General features: G+C 38.0%; 1 protein-coding gene across 1 annotated transcript; it reads left to right on the top strand.

Moving 5' to 3' along the window:
- The first annotated feature begins 2,261 nt into the window (after positions 1-2,261).
- LOC127656791 (potassium channel subfamily K member 10-like) lies at positions 2,262-18,760 on the top strand. Its single transcript, XM_052145250.1, has 7 exons — positions 2,262-2,316; positions 7,032-7,441; positions 11,441-11,558; positions 13,482-13,642; positions 16,613-16,805; positions 17,812-17,954; positions 18,149-18,760. The coding sequence occupies exons 1-7, from the start codon at positions 2,262-2,264 to the stop codon at positions 18,758-18,760; spliced, it is 1,692 nt and encodes a 563-aa protein (XP_052001210.1).
- Positions 18,761-21,062: the final 2,302 nt, after the last annotated feature.

The following is a 21,062-nucleotide window of genomic DNA, read 5'->3' as shown; positions in this document are numbered from 1 at the left end:
TCTGACGTCATCGTGTCGCTGCCAACGCAATCACGTCCCCCAACATAAAATACCTTTTGCTGAGGCCAAGGATAAAAATAAAAAAAACATAATTATAATTAAAAAAAATATATATTTTAACTCAATTAAATTAAATAATCTCTATTTGAAATAAAATAAAATTCAATAAAATGTAAATAAAATATAATTTATATTTTAAATAAAATAAAATTCAAAAATATATATTTTAAATAAAATAAAAATACAATATCATTTAAATAAAATACTATTTATATTTTAAAAACAATTCAGTAAAAAGTAAATAAAATCAAATGTATATTTTAAATAAAATAAAATAAAAATATTTTTAAATACAATAAAATGTCAATAAAATAACATTTACATTTAAAATAAAATAATTTACCGTTTAAATAAAATAAAATTCAATCAAATTTTAATTAAAAATATATTTTAAATAAAATAAAATAATTAAAGTTTAAATATAAAAAAGAAATACCTTTAAATAAAATTAAATTCAATAAAATGTAAATACAAAATATAGTTTAAATAAAATAAAATAATTAAAGTTTAAATGTAAAAAAGAAATACATTAAAATAAAATTAAATTCAATAAAATTTAAATACAAAATATAGTTTAAATAAAATAAAATAATTAAAGTTTAAATATAAAAAAGAAATACATTTAAATAAAATTAAATTCAATAAAATTTAAATTAAAAAATATAGTTTAAATAAAATAATTAAAGTTTAAATATAAAAAGAAATACATTTAAATAAAATACCAATAATATTTTAAATAAAATAAAACACCAATTATATTTTAAATAAAATAAAATACAATAAAGTGTGTAACTGAACTATTTAAGACATACTGTATATGAAGAGTATCCTTCAAATGTTTTACTATAAGGGTCGCTCCATGAACCTGCAAATAAAACGTTATCATTTAGATTTTACAGACATTTTAACATAAATCTATGTTGTTTTCTACCATAAAATGTGACGCAATTCCTCATTCAAGCTCTTGGACATTCTTATAGAAACAAATAAAGCTGCAAACAACAAATACACCTCTCAGCCATCACACATGACCCTTTACTTAGACACTTAAAACACTGTTTAGACAGCATTAAACAGCTCTCTGAATGTGCACACATAATAATTAATATTTCATATTGAAAATGTCACATTTGATTCTGCACTCCCTTGTCATCACTAATAGATGCTGAGTCTTAAGGTGGCACTGTACAGATTCATCCATCATTGATAAGGAATCTCCGGGTGGTTTCCGGAGTGATGAAGATCTTTCCTTCCTGTAAATGTGATTTCATACAACTAACATAACAACACCCGGCATACGTTATAAATGCAATATGATCTTCCACATTGGCTATGAATATTAATCGTATCATTATATAATTATCTATCTATATATTATTACATGTAAATATTACATACAGGCCTAATGTTGTAAAAACAATATTACGCAAAAAATAAATAAATAAATAATAATTATATATATATATATATATATATATATTTACATTTCGCCATGATTTCTTAGATGTGGTTTGGCTTGATCAGTAAACATAGGCTAAATAAAAATTACACTTAACTAATTCATAATTTGCCTTGTTGATTTGCTGTGCTGCTCGTGCGCCCGCCCTCTCCACGTGCCAACCGGCTCTCCAGCGCTTCTGTGCCACCGGGTAACCGTGAAAACCAGTGAGTACCTTCAATATATCAACCTTATAAAGTATCACTCGATCACATCTGCTTGATTATAATGCAACGATGCTAACAGAACGGCTAATTTATGAGTGAATGCATGAAGGAGATAAGGCAGAAAGGCTGAGAAACTGAAACAAAGGAAAGTGGGCGAACAAACCGATTTACGCGCAATTATGTCACGCGCTCCCAGTTTCATCGTGATTTCAAGGATGCATTGGTTTATTTGCGTTCTTTTAAGTGCTGACGGTGTGAAATTGAAGTGTGTGTGATGGGATGGGTGGTCCATATTGATGTGCAATGAAGAGAGAGAGAGAGAGAGAGAGAGAGAGAGAGAGAGAATAAGGCGTGCTCGCGCATCCCTCAGCATCATCGGGTACCACCTCGCGCTACTCTTTTGCGCATTTTAAAGGAGCGGCAAACCAAAAGAGAAGCGAAAATGTCAACTAATTTGGTCAGTTTGTGTAAACATGGTTCGCAAAGCTTTATTTATACATTAATATAAAACACTCCTCTGGGGCGACGGGAACATCATGAAATTCCCATTGGAAAATCCAAGGAAACAGGTGAACTGGGACCTGGAGCAAGGTTAGTTGTGCCAGTTTTTATTATATTTTCAGTTTTGCTTATTTGTACATAATATTTGAACTTTGTTTGAAAGATATTTAATCAGTGCAGAGTTACAATTGGTGTAATAGAGTATTACTGTCTTATTATAGCTATTTCATGAACTGATCTAACCTCACAATCATCAACTTGTATAGTTTGATTTGTGTTTAAGAGGAGCATGTAGTCACACAATGAGACAAGAATGAGGTTTGATGGAAACATTGAAATGCTTGGCTTGCTTTAGGAGAAATCATAGTGTGACAATTAATCAATGAAAGTAGAAACCTTTATATCTGTTGTGTTTCTTCTGAAAGCTCTCATCTCTTACTTAAGTACTTGAAAAGTCTAAAAAATTATGTTGCATGATTGCAATTAGTGTGGCTTATTTATCAGTGATTGTATAAATATATTGTTAAACTTTCATTTGAAGTATTCTTATATCATGTTGTGGCTGCCTTATTGGATATCGACTCATGTGTGCTGGGATGACATGAGTTATCGTGATGTCATCTTGGGATGTCCTTGAGTCACTACAAGGGAAAAAAAAATTTTTTTTCCCCCAAGTGCATTTATTGATTATCAGGCAATCCACACACGCACACACATAGTGACATATGCACACATGACTCACTAAAAGACATGTGCTGACATACTAACAAACATGCATGTTACATTTATTGAATCGATGTCAGAAAAAAAGCTTTAGGTTAAAAATCACTTTATGTAAGTGTTTACATGTTTTCCTTATTCTAATATAATTTATGCTATACCATAGACTGTAAAAAAAGATGGCCGACGCCCCTTCGCTCTTTTCCATTGGTGAGAACTGAAGCCGCCAGTGTCCCGATATGGCGCTGACATCTTGGGACTTGAGTCTGCGCAGTTGCGATTTCGGGACCAGACCTGCGCAGTAGTGAGCAGGAAGTAAAGCCGCGAAATCAAGGCCCCGCCCTCACTCTCGCTGACTCAATCGCAAGGACACGCCCCTGCACTTTTGACTTATGACGGTGTGAAATAATGAATTATAGAAATTTAGATATTCAATTTAAAGCTCCAATCTCCTCAGTCCTCCGAAGATCCCGAAAAAATGTCAGTTGGTGCTTCAGTGACTACTTCACTCAGAGAACCTGTCAATCACAGCTGTCAATCATGATGTCACAGCAGCATTTTTATAGCATCAAATAACTAAAAACAAACTTATTTTGAAAACAAACACTTGAAATGACATCAACGTGATAGAAACGACAGTAAATGACAGAAACTATCTTTGGAAAAAAGATATGTGAAGTGTAATTTAATTGTTTAGTTGGTCTCACGTCCCGTTGAATAACATGGGGAGGCGGGGTTTATGACCTATACTAGGACCAGCCACCGGGGGGGCGATCGAGACGTTTTAGCTTCTCTTTTGAGGGCTTGTGCGTTACACTTGTGCTATACCTGTTTGGAATATTAAAATGTTATTCTATACATTTGATCTGGTCATAAAGATCGCAGGTGTTTTAATCAAACCTTTATATAGTAAATGGTTCTATATGAAACCTTTTAAGGGTTCCAGATATGACGTAATAGAACCATTTATTTAGAGTCTCCTTCTAAGATAGTTTGTGCTCTTTGAAAATAAATAAATAAATAGATATATTCAGCATTTCTTCTCTATTTTTACAAAGGGGCTGTGAATCATTGCACTGAAGCATGGTGAGGGGCAGAGTCTGCATAAATAATGTGGTGATTTTGGCATTACATCATTCTGACTCACAAGCTCCGCCCACAGAGCCCCCCCCCACAATAGCAGTGCTCATTCTCTTTTAATGCAGTGACTGCACACGGCGGCACTCACGTGCTCTCAAAATTATATTGTAAAATCCATTGGCCAACTTATGAGTCAGCATAACCATTTCTTAAATGAACTTCATTAAAGTGATTGCATCATAATCAGCACATTTAGAATGCAAAAACAAAATGCATTTTTAATTGTGATCTTATTGTACATTTTGATATTTTACCCCCTTTGTTCAATATGCAAGATAACACAATGTGTGTGTGATTGTGAGCTGGGCAGAATAAATCAGACTGTAACAATAAATAGATGACTAGAATAAACGCGCTGTGCAGTGAAGTCATAACCTGTTACAAACTGTTGCTTAACCAGACAATTAGATTAAATGTTTCTCTGAAGAACACTTGAATGTGAATAACTCATGCCACTAATGGCCTGCATTGTAAACCTAAATAAGTTAGCAGAACTCAAAACATTTATAATCAGTGAGAGGTAAAATAGAAATAAATCAAAAATCATCTTTTTTGAATTGCATTAATGAGAATATCATCATGACCAAGTTTATTTCACATAGCAGTAATGAGAATATAATAATGATCATCTTTTTTTTCATTACGGTAATGAGAATTTCAATGAATGACCATTTTTTTCACGTTGCAGTACAGAAAATATAATAATGACCATTTTGTTTGTTTCAGTTATGAGAATGTCATAATGATCATCTTTTTTCATGTTGTGGCAATGAGAAGTTCTCAATTAACCATTTTGTTTTGCATAGCAGTAATGAATATAAAATAATGACTATTTGTTTTGCATTGCAGTAATGACAATATTATAATTGTCTATTTTTTGCATTGCGGTAATGACAATATTATAATTGTCTATTTTTCGCATTGCGGTAATGACAATATTATAATTGTCTATTTTTCGCATTGCGGTAATGACAATATTATAATTGTCTATTTTTCGTGATTAGTGTAATGACAATATTATAATTGTCTATTTTTTGCATTATGTAATGACAATATTATAATTGTCTATTTTTCGCGATTACGTGTAATGACAATATTATAATTGTCTATTTTTTGCATTGCGGTAATGACAATATTATAATTGTCTATTTTTTGCATTGCGGTAATGACGATATTATAATTGTCTATTTTTTGCATTGCGGTAATGACAATATTATAATTGTCTATTTTTTGCATTGCGGTAATGATGATATTATAATTGTCTATTTTTGCATTAAGTGTAATGAAAATATTATAATTGTCTATTTTTGCATTAGCGTAATGATGATATTATAATTGTCTATTTTTTGCATTATGTAATGACAATATTATAATTGTCTATTTTTCGCGATTATGTAATGACAATATTATAATTGTCTATTTTTCGCGATTGCGTAATGACAATATTATAATTGTCTATTTTTTGCATTGCGGTAATGACAATATTATAATTGTCTATTTTTTGCATTGCGGTAATGACGATATTATAATTGTCTATTTTTTGCATTGCGGTAATGACAATATTATAATTTTCTATTTTTCGCATTGCGGTAATGACAATATTATAATTGTATATTTTTTGCATTGCAGTAATGACAATATTATAATTGTCTATTTTTCGCATTGCGGTATTGACAATATTATAATTGTCTATTTTTCGCATTGCGGTATTGACAATATTATAATTGTCTATTTTTTGCATTGCGGTAATGACAATATTATAATTGTCTATTTTTTGCATTGCAGTAATGACAATATTATAATTGTCTATTTTTCACATTGCGGTAATGACAATATTATAATTGGCTATTTTTCGCATTGCAGTAATGACAATATTATAATTGTCTATGTTTTGCATTGCGGTAATGACAATATAATAATTATCTATTTTTTGTATTGCGGTAATGAGAATTTCATAATAAGCATCTTTTTCATGTTGCGGTAATGATAATTTCATTATGAGCAATTTTTTTGTGTTGCGGTAATGAGAATTTCATAATGAAAATTTCATAATCAGAGATAATCAGTTAAATACAATTTTTAAGTTAATAAATTCAAAATTTAAATGGAAATATCAGGTTATGATTTTACACTACATATACATGCTAATTGCTCTTAACTTGAAAAATTGAGTTAAGCTAACTCATGCGTTTTGATGGCACTTAACTTAAAAGTTTGAGTAAACCTTTTTGCAGCACAAATCAGTAATTTCCATCACTTAATTCACCAATATTCACCATTTTATTCAAGTCTGACGAGTGGCTTGCTAAATTGTTTCTCCTAGATAGCAGATAGAGAACAAATGTAGACTTTCGCTGAAGTCTCCTGCATCTCAGATGTTCCTGAAAAAAAAGACCCCAAAAATCTCACGTGTCTCCTCTCGAATTTCATAAGAGATCTCAATATCTCACTGTGGCAGGGCGGAGGGCTGCCACCATGAGGGATAAAGGTCGACTGCAGAGGATCGTGTGGGAGAGAGAGATCGTTTACACACATGACGGACATGTCCGTAAACGGTCCCACCCTCCGCCCTGCCACACCCACACTGTGCTCCAATTTGCTCAATACACCAAAACCTCCCATCAAAAGTCAGAGATCTCAGCATGAACTTAAACATTTCTTATCATATTCTTTCAAGACCAAATAATCTGAGCGATGCTATCCACATTATTTTTATACTGTAGCTAGATACTCTTACTGTATGTAAACAAAAATACATTTTCAGCTAATCGCTATCTCCTTTAATTCTCCTTTAATTCTCCTGAGCTTTGATAGAGCAACATTTGAGCAATAAAATGTTCCTCTGGGCTGTTTCATTGCACTTACCATTTACCTACCTCGAAATCACCCATACCTCAAAACCATTCTCAAATCATCTGGATCTGTCTGTCTCTCTCTGCTTTCAGTGGCTGTTCAGACAACCATAGTCCCTCCAGAGAAGGTCCAGCCCGTGGCGGTTCAGTCCAATTTGGTCCAAGCCAGCGTAGCCACCATGCAGAAACCGATGGGCTGCGACGGCAGAGCTAACGGCCACTGCGTACTTCCGCGCCTCTCCATCTCCTCGCGCTCGGCCAGCATGGTCACCGGGTTGGATTCGGGAGCGGATGGTTCTGCTCTTCACTCCGTCATGAAATGGAAGACGGTTCTGGCCGTGTTTGTGGTGGTAGTGGTGTACCTGGTGTGTGGCGGTCTGGCATTCAGTGCACTGGAGCAACCCTTCGAGAGCAACCAGAAAGACAACATCACACAGGAGAAGGCCCTGTTTCTCCAGAGGAACCCCTGTGTGTCCCCAGCAGAGCTTGAGGCCCTTATTAAGGTAAGATACAGAAATCTGTGGTGCAGAATGAGTGATATTCAGCTCCATTTATGAGTGAATGAGATTATTTTTCTAAGAGATTTTGAATTCATATATTTAAAGGTAAATCTCTTTAAAACATGTCCATGTCATATATTCCTCAATAAATCACAATATATATATATATGGGTTCTTTGTTCATGCCCAAAAGTTGAGTGGCGGGAAATCACCAAACTAGATTGCGCAGCCTTAAAGCCCAGGGCACCCCGGGGCAGTCAAGGACCCCTGGGCACTGACCCCATTGGCCTGGTCGGTAATCCATCCCTGCTTAAAGCACATTTAATTTGAAAGAGCTTTCTTAGGAAACTGCTGACTTCATTGGACGTCTAAAGACCAATTAAGCTTTTCCAGAGATGGTGGCATCAGCAAGAACCTTCCGGTGAGCTCCTCAACCAAACATTTCTTCTACTGATCCTCCACCAGCACTGAGCTCTAATTGATCAGTCATCCCAAGACAGACATGTGATCCCTCTGGGCATCATGCTGGATTATCAGCCCTGGTTTGTGCCAGCTGACTTGACCAGCGGTATGTGTTACATAACAGTTATACCTCTCAACAAAGACAACACATAAACAGAGAAAGAAATATGTTCTAATCAATTAAGGTTTGCATTGACTTTTTGCTGTCTACATAGTCAACAAGGGAATAACTGGAAGGGTGGATGATATTTCTGTTATATAAGAAGCGGAGGAAACTTTATCATTGCATACATATGCTTACTGCTCGCTGCATAGTATGTATAATTCCTACTGTTTAAAAAAACTAGTATATGCATGAGTACATAAAGTGATACATGTAACAAACAGCAGCACGCTTATGTGGCAGGGCGAAAGGCGGGGCTGGGTCGTGATTCCACACCCGGCCCCTAATTGGGCTGATTAGCACGGCAGTGCGAGAGAGAGAGAGAGCGATTTACGGGCAGCTGCCCGACACCTGTGTGTGTGTTTGTCTTTTTGGTTTAGTTTATTATTAAACAATTATTTGTATTGTCAAGCCGGTTCTCGCCTCCTCCTTTCCCGCAATACCTTTACACCATACACCCCAAAGGAGCAGCCGCAGCCATCCGCCGGAGGACCCCGGCCACTTGGAAGCAGAGGAACGGCTATCGACCGCGAGGGGAGGAGGGGCTCCCAACCAACCACCTGGAGCGGTTACCGCTGCCAGGGGTGGGGGAGACCCCTACCGTCCATCAAAAAATGTGGCGGGGCATTCCGTTTGCCATCTGCCCAGGGAGGTGCGGCTGTTGTCCATTAGAGGGTGAAGGAGTGACCGAGGACCAAGATATTTTGCACTTTTAATCAAATGATTAACTTGTGGCAGTCCAATCAAATAATGTGTCAAGAAGGGGACACATTTAAGCAAATAAAGTAGGTAATTTAGATATCCCATGCATACAGAAAGTATGCACACTACACAGAGTATAAATACAGCAAACAATAAAAAATAGTAGTATGGTAGTATGCTATTCTGAGCCTGAGTTGCTGTTTGACCCAGTAAATGCTGGAGTTAACTAACCGGACAATAACACATGCATGAGTGGGCAGATCTTAGAAATGTGAGACACATCCATCTTCATTTGTTCCCCATTTCAGTCACACAAGCATCTTTTACAACCCAAAGTGTGTCCCACATCTGGTAATAAGCTCTTGCCAAAACATCAATTGCCAATTTCCAGCTAGGAGTGCTGGGACGCTCCCTTCGATATGGCATTCCAGGGAATAGACTCCCAATGAAATCAATTATTCATAGTTTGGTTCACTGTAGACAGAGTGAAGCCCTGGTGAAGACTCTCAGACCTCCTCATAGTCCACATGGTTTATGTTAAAACAGCGTTTGCGTTTGGTTTGACTCATTCTGCGTAATGCACGTCCAAAGACGAGATCTATGCAATCCATAGTCTCTTTAATATCATTTCTAATGCTATTAAGATCTCCCAAATGATTCTGAATCGAGTTGAATCTAATTGAATTGACATGAGAGCTTGTGAATCAAATCATATCAGGTAATCTGTATAAATACCGAGGCAACTGAGATTCATTGGGAATTGGGCATTCAAATTGGAGAGAAAAGGGAGAAAATCCCCCCCAAAAAAACAATGTCTCAAATTCTGTTCAGATAAGCTAAAATACTTTCATTAAACATTTCTCATTAAATTCTCCAAAGAGCAATTGATCTGAGCTATGCTATCCACATTCGTTTTATAGCTTTATGATCTTACTGTATGTCAACAATTGACTGTCTATTTATATGCCTGTAATGTTTTTTTGGTAAATAATTCATCTAAAGATTTTGGCTTTTAGTCATTCATGGATAACCGCAGTTAAACATCTCTCAAAATATATAAGCTCTTTGTGCTTTAAAGAAATATTCTGTGTTCAATACAAGTTGACCTCAATCGACAGCATTTGTGGCATAATGTAAATTACCACTATAATCAATTAAAAAATTGGCCCTCCTTTTCTTTAATAAAAGCTCTCGGTGGGGCGTGTGGTGAGTTGTGCGTGAGATTCATCCTTCGCCACCCGGATATAGGCGAGTCACTACGCCACCACAAGGACTTAGATGCATTGGGAATTGGGCATTCCAAAGTGCTCCAAGTCACTACGTGATAGCGTAATGACTCAATCCGGGTCTGAGACCGTCAATCCACGCATTTTAGCACGTAACTTGATAAGCGCGTTACCGCGGAGACTTACCGCGCGTGGAGGCTTCAGGCTATTTTCTGCGTCATCCATGCACAACTCACCACGAGCCACACGAGGGCGAGAACCACATTATAGCAACCACGAGGAGGTTACCCCATGTGACTCTACCCTCCCTAGCAACCGGGACAATTTGGTTGCTTAGGAGACCTGACTGGAGTCACTCAGCACGCCCTGGATTCAAACTCACGACTCCACGTGTGGTAGCCAGCGTCAATACTCGCTGAGATACCCAGGCTCCATTTTGAGACAATGTTGAGATTTTTTCTGACACTCTAGAGCAGAAACATGTGAGATTACAAGGGTCAGATTTGATTTTTTTATATATATATATATCAACTGGTTTCAAAACACAGCAGGGGCGAGTAAAGACTGGTCTTAGTGACTTAAAAGTGTCTTGAAAATCCTTTGACACATTTAATATCTCCAGAATCAGCTGCGTGTTATGTCAGTCATGTTGACAAGCTGACTGTTCTTGTTCTTGGCTTGAGCAGACGTGACTCACTTGGCAACTCCTACTGGAACAGATGCAATATTACTCAGAGAAAATGGCTTTTTATATACAGTATATGATCATGCTACTTGCTAATACTTTTGCTCATACAAAGGGTTACCAAACTGAACAAATCGTGGGTAACTCGTCCTGCACCGTCTGTGGTTTAGACATGAATGATACCTCAAATCATGCGTGCTGTGTGTATCAATCTCGTTGTGTATTTCTACTTTTCTCATTGATACAATATGACTTACTTATTGCAATAGTTTGGACTTTGTTTGGAGTGATTGATTGTCTTTAATTGCAATTCATTCTTTTTCAGGGTATAAAACAGCTCACATGCATACCTTGAAAATGGAAAGGAATATTAGGGTGAATATCAAAAAACAAACACTGCCCAAGTCTGCTTGACCCTGCCTTGACATGGTTTACTGACATATTCATTTAACCTATTTATTCCCTTACTAGTTTGAGAAGAGTCACAAAAGCTGATCTAATGTTTGCCAGACATTGATTTTCAATGTTTAGTTCACTGTAGACAGAGTGAAGCCCTGCTGAAGACTCTCAGACCCCCTCATAGTCCACATGGTTTATGTTAAAACAGCGTTTGCGTTTGGTTTGACTCATTCTGTGTAATGCACGTCCAAAGACGAGATCTATGCAATCCATAGTCTTACATAAAAACATAATTTTCTAGCGATTGTTTTATGCTTTCAAACGGTTGTTTAAATCTCTCTTCATCTTTTCACATCCTTTCCCAGTATGCAGTAGATGCGGTCAGTGCTGGAGTGAGTCCCATTGGAGACACGTCCTATAACTCCAGTCACTGGGATCTCGGAAGCGCTTTCTTCTTCGCTGGAACTGTCATCACCACAATAGGTGCAATGAAATAACCTTCATAATCATCATCGTAAAGCATGCCAAAGATTATTGTTCAATGCATTTGTGGGTGCCGTTTGTTATTAGATCAAGTACAATGATGCATTAATATCTTGTATGGTTCAATCAGACCAGAAAGTTATTCTAGACAATAATAAACCTGACCTGACTTAACTTAACATGTCTTAAGTTAATCTAACCTAACCTGACCTAATTTAACCTAACCTAACCTGACCTGACTTAACCTGACCTAACTTAACCTAACCTGACCTGAGTTAATTTACCCTAATCTAACCTAACCTGACCTAATTTAACCTGACCTGACCTAACTTAACCTAACCTGACCTGAGTTAATTTACCCTAATCTAACCTAACCTGACCTAATTTAACCTAACCTGACCTAACTTAACCTAACCTGACATGACCTAACCTGACCTAATTTAACCTAACCTGACCTAACTTAACCTGACCTGACCTAACTTAACCTAACCTAACCTAACCTAACCTAACCTGACCTGACTTAATTTACCCTAATCTAACCTAACCTGACCTAACTTAACCTAACCTGACATGACCTAACCTGACCTAATTTAACCTAACCTGACCTAACTTAACCTGACCTGACCTAACTTAACCTAACCTAACCTAACCTAACCTAACCTGACCTGACCTGACACCCCTCACACAAACTCTTTACCCTCCTCCCGTCTGGCAAGAGGTACCGAAGCATTCGGGCCCTCACGGCCAGACTGTGTAACAGCTTCTTCCCCCAAGCCATCAGACTCCTCAATACTCAGAGACTGGTTTGACACACACACACACACACACACACGTGTCCTGAGTTGCACTTTAATTACTGTCACTTTATAACTGTCTGCTACCTCAATAACTGCTATGTGCATAGAACACTATCTCATAATATGTTATGTTTACGTTTTTAGAAACTGTCATCTTTTTGCACTACTGTGTACTGGTCGGCGCTGCACTGTGTCTATTGTCCTGTTCATTGTCAGTAATTTGTTGTACTGTCCTGTACTTTTTGCACATGTTTGCACGTGCACTTTATATAGGTATATATAGGTATTTTATATAGGTATTTTATTTCGTTGTGTAGTCTCATGTGGTCCTATGTTGGTCCTTTGTTGTTGTTATGTAGCACCATGGTCCTGGAGGAACGTTGTCTTGTTTTGCTGTGTACTGTACTAACTGTATATGGTTGAAACGACAATAAAAACCACTTGACTTGGATTTACCCTAATCTAACCTAACCTGACCTAACCTGACCTAACTTAACCTGACCTAACTTAACCTAACCTAACCTGACCTGACTTAATTTACCCTAATCTAACCTAACCTGACCTAACTTAACCTGACCTAACCTAACCTAACCTAACCTAACCTAACCTAACCTAACCTAACCTAACCTAACCTAACCTAACCTGACCTGACTTAATTTACCCTAATCTAACCTAACCTGACCTAACCTGACCTAACTTAACCTGACCTAACTTAATCTAACATAACCTGACCTAACTTAACCTAACCTAACTTAACATAAACTAACCTGGCTTAACCTGACCTGACCTGACCTGACCTGACCTGACCTGACATTAATATCTCATATGGTTCAATCAGACCGGAAAGTTATTCTAGACAATAATAAATTCCTTTTCTTGCAAATACAGTAATGCAGTATATAGTTCATATCCTCCACACTTCACAAACTCAACACACTGTTACAGTAGAGTTTACAAGTTTACTCTTATTTTGTACTGGTCTGACTGGGTCTCTCAGTGCAACCCACAATGTTTTCCCTCTTTATCTGTGAATGTTGAGTTATTTGTGGGGATGGAAGGGAGTGATGTCTCATGGGTTTGCTGTAGACGGATTAAATATCCTCTTGCCTTCTGCCCACATCTATAGGCTACGGCAACATCGCCCCCAGCACTGAGGGTGGGAAGATTTTTTGCATCCTATACGCCATATTTGGCATCCCTCTGTTCGGCTTCCTGTTGGCGGGGATCGGTGATCAACTGGGGACCATGTTTATGAAGAGTATTCTAAAAGTGGAAAAAATCTTCAGGGTGAGTTTGAGATTTTCGGGGGGAATATTCTACCAAATATAGTCAATGGATTTTTCAAAGAAAGATCTTTTTCTTAACAATAAAATATAACACACTGTTCAATGTCATTATTCAGTCTATATTCAGTTTATACATTTATAGTTTTGTAAATTAAGCATTGCTATTGCTAATAAATAAGGTTAGTGATTATATTGTGCTGTTCTTCAAGCAATAAAATATCATTTTCTAAATTATAAAACATCCTATATACTGCATATATGGGTGTATTTTAAACTTCAGGCAAAATGTACCAGGGGTTGATTATTAATTAGACTAACAGATAAAATTTTTTATTTTTTTTGTAATATGAAGGTCTGACAGTGATTTAGTAATTAAAGACACTTAATATAAACTGGGTCCAAAATGTCTATGTACTTAATAATTTGCTACAAATGACTTATTATGTGTATATGTGTTGTTGCGTTGTACATACATTTAATGTACCAGCATTTAATTACAACTGTAGCTACAATGTTGACATAACCTCTAACCCTAAACCTTACCAAACCATAAACCCTAAACCTTACCCTACTATTACACCTAAACCCTAATCCTAACCTGACCTGACCAGACCTGAAATAACCTAACCTAACCTGACCTGACCTAACTTAACCTAACCTAACCTGACCTGATTTAACCTAACCTGACCTGATTTAACTTAACCTGACATGATCTAACTTAATATAACCTAACCTGACCTAATTTAACCTAACCTGACCTAACTTAACATAATCTAACCTAACCTGACCTGATTTAACTTAACCTGACATGACCTCACTTAATCTAACCTGACCTAATTTAACCTAACCTAACCTGACCTGATTTAACTTAACCTGACATGATCTAACTTAATCTAACCTAACCTGACCTAATTTAACCTAATCTGACCTAATTTAACCTAACCTGACCTAACTTAACATAACCTAACCTAACCTGACCTGAGTTAACTTAACCTGACATGACCTCACTTAATCTAACCTAACCTGACCTAATTTAACCTAACCTGACCTAATTTAACCTAACCTAACTTAACCTGACCTAACTTAACCTGACCTGACCTGACCTAACCTAACCTGACCTAACTTAACCTGACCTGACCTAACTTAATCTAACCTAACCTGATCTAACTTAACCTAACCTAACTTAACATAAACTAACCTGGCCTAACCTGACCTGACCTTACCGGACCTGACCTAACCTGACTTAACTTAACTTAACCTAACCTAACCTGACCTAAGATAACCTAATCTAACCTAACCTAACCTAATCTAACCTAACCTAACCTAACCTGACCTGACCTAACCTAACTTAATTTAACCTAACCTAACCTAACCTGACCTGACCTGACCTGACCTAACTTAACCTAACCTAACCTGACCTAACTTAACATAACCTGACCTAACTTAACATAACCTGACCTGACCTAACCTGACCTGACCTAACTTAACATAACCTAACCTGACCTGACCTGACCTAACCTAACCTGACTTAACTTAATCTAACCTAACCTGACCTAACTTAACCTAACCTGACCTAACTTAACATAACCTGACCTGACCTGACCTAACTTAACATAACCTGACCTAACTTAACATAACCTGACCTGACCTAATTTAACCTAACCTGACCTAATTTAACCTAACCTAACTTAACCTAACCTGACCTAACTTCACCTGACCTAACCTGACCTGACCTAACTTAACCTGACCTGACCTAACTTAATCTAACCTGATCTAACTTAACCTAACCTAACTTAACATAAACTAACCTGGCCTAACCTGACCTGACCTTACCGGACCTGACCTAACCTAAACTAATCTAACCTAACCTGACCTAACCTGACTTAACTTAACCTAACCTAACCTAACCTGACCTAAGATAACCTAATCTAACCTAACCTAATCTAACCTAACCTAACCTAACCTAACCTGACCTGACCTGACCTGACCTGACCTGAATTAATTTAACCTAACCTAACCTGACCTGACCTAACTTAACCTAACCTGACCTGACCTAACTTAACATAACCTGACCTAACTTAACATAACCTGACCTGACTTGACCTGACCTAACCTGACCTAACTTAACATAACCTGACCTGACCTGACCTAACTTAACATAACCTGACCTGACCTAACCTAACCTGACTTAACTTAATCTAACCTAACCTGACCTAACTTAACCTAACCTGACCTAACTTAACATAACCTGACCTGACCTGACCTAACTTAACATAACCTGACCTAACTTAACATAACCTGACCTGACCTAACCTAACCTGACCTGACCTGACCTAACTTAACATAACCTGACCTGACCTAACCTAACCTAACCTAACCTGACTTAACTTAATCTAACCTAACCTGACCTGACCTCACCTGACTTAAGTTAACCTAACATAACCTGACCTAACTTAACATAACCTGACCTGACCTAACTTAACTTAACATAACCTGACCTGACCTGACTTGACCTAACCTGACCTGACCTGACCTGACCTAACTTAACATAACCTGACCTGACCTAACCTAACCTGACCTAACTTAACATAACCTGACCTGACCTGACCTAACTTAACATAACCTGACCTGACTTGACTTGACCTGACCTGACCTAACTTAACATAACCTGACCTGACCTGACTTAACATAACCTGACCTAACTTAACATAACATGACCTGACCTGACCTGACCTAACCTAACCTTATAAGATAGAAACTCTTTTGACTTGGGCAATTAAGCAACCACCTAGCAACCACTCAGAACACCAACTAATGCTAAAAACCATTCTGACCACCTTAGCAACTGCACAGCAATTTCCTGGTAACAAGCCACAACAATTTACATAACATTTTTCTTCAAAATGTAAAAATCTGTCTTAAAATTGATCCTTTGAATGAAAACATTTCTTTTGTTATTCATCCTCTTAAGCAAAAACACAAGCAAATCAGCCAGACTAAAATCCGCGTCACATCCACCATTCTCTTCATTCTGGCTGGTTGCATCGTGTTTGTCACCATTCCAGCGGTGATCTTCAAACACATCGAGGGATGGAGTACTCTAGAAGCCATTTACTTCGTCGTCATTACTCTCACGACTGTTGGCATTGGAGATTATGTAGCAGGTATGTGGAAATATGATGTGTTCAAAAAACAACTGTGACAGGGTGGAGGGCGGGGCCGGGTCATGATTTTACACACCCGGTCCCTTATCAGGCTAATTAAGCCTCTGAGAGGGATAAAGGCTGACTGTGAGTGGTGGTGCGATAGAGAGAGAGATCGTTTATGGGCAGCTGACCATCATGTGTTTATGTTTGTGTCTTTTGATTTCAGTTTTACATGAAAATTTTATTTATATTTTCAATTTGGTTCTCGCCTCCTCCTTTCCATTGTTCCCTTTACACTGGTGCCAAATACCCAGGAGGGAGGAGGGAGGAGGGATACGCCATAGTAGAGTCCTCGCCGCTACCATCCACCCCAGCGGAGCAGCCACGGCCATCTGCCGGATGACGGAGGAGGCTGGCCACCTGAGAGCAAAAACACAAGCGGTCGGACGGCCGCAAGGGGAGAAGGGGCTCCCGGCCGACCACCTTTAGCTGTCGGGGCTGCTGACCACTTCCAGCCGCTAAACGCGGCGGGGTTAATAGAGGACCGGCTGACCGCCTTTTTTCCCTCTCTCTCTCTCTCTCTCTCTCTCTCTCTCTCTCTCTCTCTCTCTCTCTCTCTCTCCCACTGCTGTTCTGCATTGGCCTTTTCCCTCTCTTTTAAATTTTGCAGTGTTTTTTTTGTTGTTGTTGGGGGTACTACACTGTTACAGGAAGTACCCTAAATTTCCTAATTTTTGTTTCCCTCCCCGGCCTGAGAGAACTAGGGAGGAATGTGACAGGGTGAAGGGTGGGGCTGGGTCGTGATTTTACTATATCCCTTTACAGTGGACAACCCACTCTACCACCTGAGCCACAGCTGCCCCTAGTTATCAGCCTTTTCCACCACCTTGGTTATGTAATGGTAAAATCCACTATTGGTTGACCTCTATGAGAAACTGTTTTGTCCATGTTAATATGAAGTTTCAACCAATAGATTTACTCTCGCTCTTTTGAACACTCTTTATGATGTACCATTTTTTTGTAGGTGGGGATCGAAAAATCAATTACATGAAATGGTACAAGCCGCTGGTTTGGTTCTGGATTTTGGTGGGTCTGGCGTATTTTGCAGCAGTTCTCAGCATGATCGGAGACTGGCTCAGGGTTCTCTCCAAGAAAACTAAAGAAGAGGTATGAAATGCCTAATACACATCATCTAACACTAGATGTATGTTCATGGCCTATTTCACCAAACACTCTTTAGAGACCCGGCATGTATATCTATCAAAAATGGATCTACAAAATGCCAGCACAATTATCTAGAAAATGTGAGCATTTGATATACTGGCTTGCTGTTGTTTAACTTCATTGATTTAATTACACAGGTTGGCGGGTTTAAGGCTCATGCGGCTGAATGGAAGGCAAACGTTGCCGCAGAGTTTCGCGAGACACGGCGACGCCTCAGTGGCGAGGTCCACGATAAACTTCAAAGAGCGGCCACCATCCGCAGCATGGAGCACCGGTGTTTGGGTCTGGAGCAGCGCGCTCACTCGCTAGACATGCTGTCGCCTGAAAAACGAGCCATCTTCGCTAGTCTGGACGCTGGGCGCTTTAAGACCTCCTCGCAGGAGAGTATCGACAATAAACTGAACAAACTGCGACTCAATGTCGAGCGCAGCGGAGAGCAGACGACCTCCGAGGAAAACATCCTCAACCGCTTCGGCTCGCTCACCAAACTGACCAAACGCAACAAGAGCAAAGACCTCCGCAGGAATATTCCGGAAGACGCGAGCAGAGCGGGTGAAGTTCTCAGCAGTAACAGCAGTAATGTCACGCTGTGCGAGGAGAGGAGAGAGGAGAAGGAGGAAGAGGAGGTGGAGGAGGAGAAGATGGGAAAGGAGGCGAACACGAGCTTCACATGTTTACCTCACTATTCTGAAGAACCCAAACAGCAGAACGGTTTTGAACCTGTACAAACCAAAGAACAAGAGAGGTAAATAAAGACATCAACCGTAGGATTAGATGGAAAACCTCAGAGTTAATTTAGTCATTTTCTCACAATCATGGTGTTCTGAATCTGGCCGGGTTTAAAGGGGACTGAGGGGACATTGCTCCCCCTAGATTTGCTTCGAGGAACTTCTGATGCCCTTGCTGACAGCAAAACAATCAAGGGGCAATTCGTCCCCGGACTGATGGCAAAAGAATACAAGTGAACATACAAGTTCCCAACCAAAGATTGCATCCTAGCACTGGCCCTGCAAACCCGTATGATCTTGTTTCTTAAAGAGGTTTGGAATGACATGAGTGTGTGTAAATGATGACAGGTGGAAATTGTGCCTTTTTTATTTAGGCTGCTGTGGCTCTCACTACAATGAGCTGCAGTTGATTGTCACTGTGCCCAAATGATGACAATTTCCTACTTGCCAAAAACGCGAAAGGACTCAGAGATGACAAGGAATACAGATCGGCATCACCATAAATAAATGATCTTCATGTTTTTTATAATGACAGATAGAGACTTTCTAGACTGCTTTTGCTGTTTTCAGTAGCAGGTCAGTAGCCTCTTCAGACACACAAATAAGTCTGTGATGTATGATGGATGTTCAAGGAGTAAAAACATGAACCTCTATTGACGATTCATTTATTGGAGACAGTTTTAGATTTGGTTGAAAGGATTTAGGGGATGTCCTAAACAATCTTTTGATGATGTCAGTTTTTCATTTATTTATTTTGCATTTTGATCCACAACTTAGTCGGTCCTCGAGGTGGCATGGTTACTCACCTCAATCTGGGTGGTGGAGGACGTCTCAGTTGCCTCCGCTTCTGAGACCGTCAATCCGCGCATCTTATCACGTGACTCGTTGTGCACGACACCGCGGAGACTCACAGCATGTGGAGGCTTAGGGTTAGGTTTAGGGTCATGTTTAGGTTAGGTTTAGTGTCAAGTTTAGGGTTATGTTTAGGGTCAGGATTAAGGTCAGGTTTAGGGTTAGGGTCAGGTTTAGGGTCAGGTTTAGGTTTAGGGTCAGGTTTAGGGCCAGGTTTAGTTATATGGTCAGGTTTAGGGCCAGGTTTAGGTTCAGGTTTAGGGCCAGATTTAGGCTTAGGGGTTGGTGTAGGGTGTCTGTGGGACTCTAAATAAACAATAAACATGTTAATGCCCCTATACTTTATGTTAGTATTTAATCAGGGGTGCAAATAGCATCTATATAATAAGAAGACGCTTTTTTGGCTATTTACACTAAGCATTAAAGTCTCTGACTTTGATATTTATTTTATACTTATAAGCTGCACATTCACACAGTGTCACGAGAACCTATGAAGGATGCACTTTGCCTCTTACTAGCTATTTTTTTTTTTACTAATAAGTTAATTGTTAGGAAAAAAAAAAACAAATGTAAAGAGGCTAATCGGCAAGTCCGTAACTAGTCCAATTATTAATAATTACTGTCTAATTTCTCGTCCCTAAAATAAAGTGTTACTGGTTCCATTAGATAACATGACCTAACAATGAACAATACTTTTAGAGCATTTACTAAACTTGGTTAATGTTAGTTACAACATAATATATTTTTAAAATCAAAAGTTGCATTAGTTTACATTAGTTAATGCACTATGGACTAATAAATGCATTCACTGTTTGTTCATGATACCTAATGCATTTACTAATGATAATGAACGGAACCTTATTGTAAAGTGTTACCATGTTATTTGAAAACAAAATGACTGGAATTAAAGCCATAGTGATTAAACCAATTGAGCCAAATCCTGTTTTTGGTAACATTTGTAGACCATTGTTCCTTTTGAATCACAAGCCAAAAAAAACTGCACTGTTTGAAGCATATGTTGCATAACTCTGTTCTGATCATATAATAAAATCAGTTATCTTTAATATCTTCAAATATGCAAAACTGTTGTTTAAACAAAAATATCAGTAGACAAAAGCTGTTTTATTAATAAATAATTTACAATGAGCATGGATTGGACGTGTTGAACACATGCCAGGCCAAACTTTTAAGAAAGCCACAATGAAATAAATACTACATAAAAAGGATAAAGAGTCCAAAAATTAATAAAAAGATGTGGAGAAAAAGGTTGCAATTTTAAAGCATTTGTGCTCCTGTTTTCGCAGTTCTAACATTGAACATTACACATTTCTAGTTTGCATACTTTACTTGGATTTCCTTTATTTTGGGAGACGTTTCTTTATATTACACTCAGAAAATACTAAAGATTATTAACTTTTCCCAATGCAATAAATATATGTAATTATAGATAAGCCTAAAACATTGATTTTTC

This window comes from Xyrauchen texanus, chromosome 16, assembly GCF_025860055.1.
Source record: "Xyrauchen texanus isolate HMW12.3.18 chromosome 16, RBS_HiC_50CHRs, whole genome shotgun sequence".
NCBI classification, from domain to species: domain Eukaryota; kingdom Metazoa; phylum Chordata; class Actinopteri; order Cypriniformes; family Catostomidae; genus Xyrauchen; species Xyrauchen texanus.
This window is presented reverse-complemented; position numbering and strand designations above follow the sequence as displayed.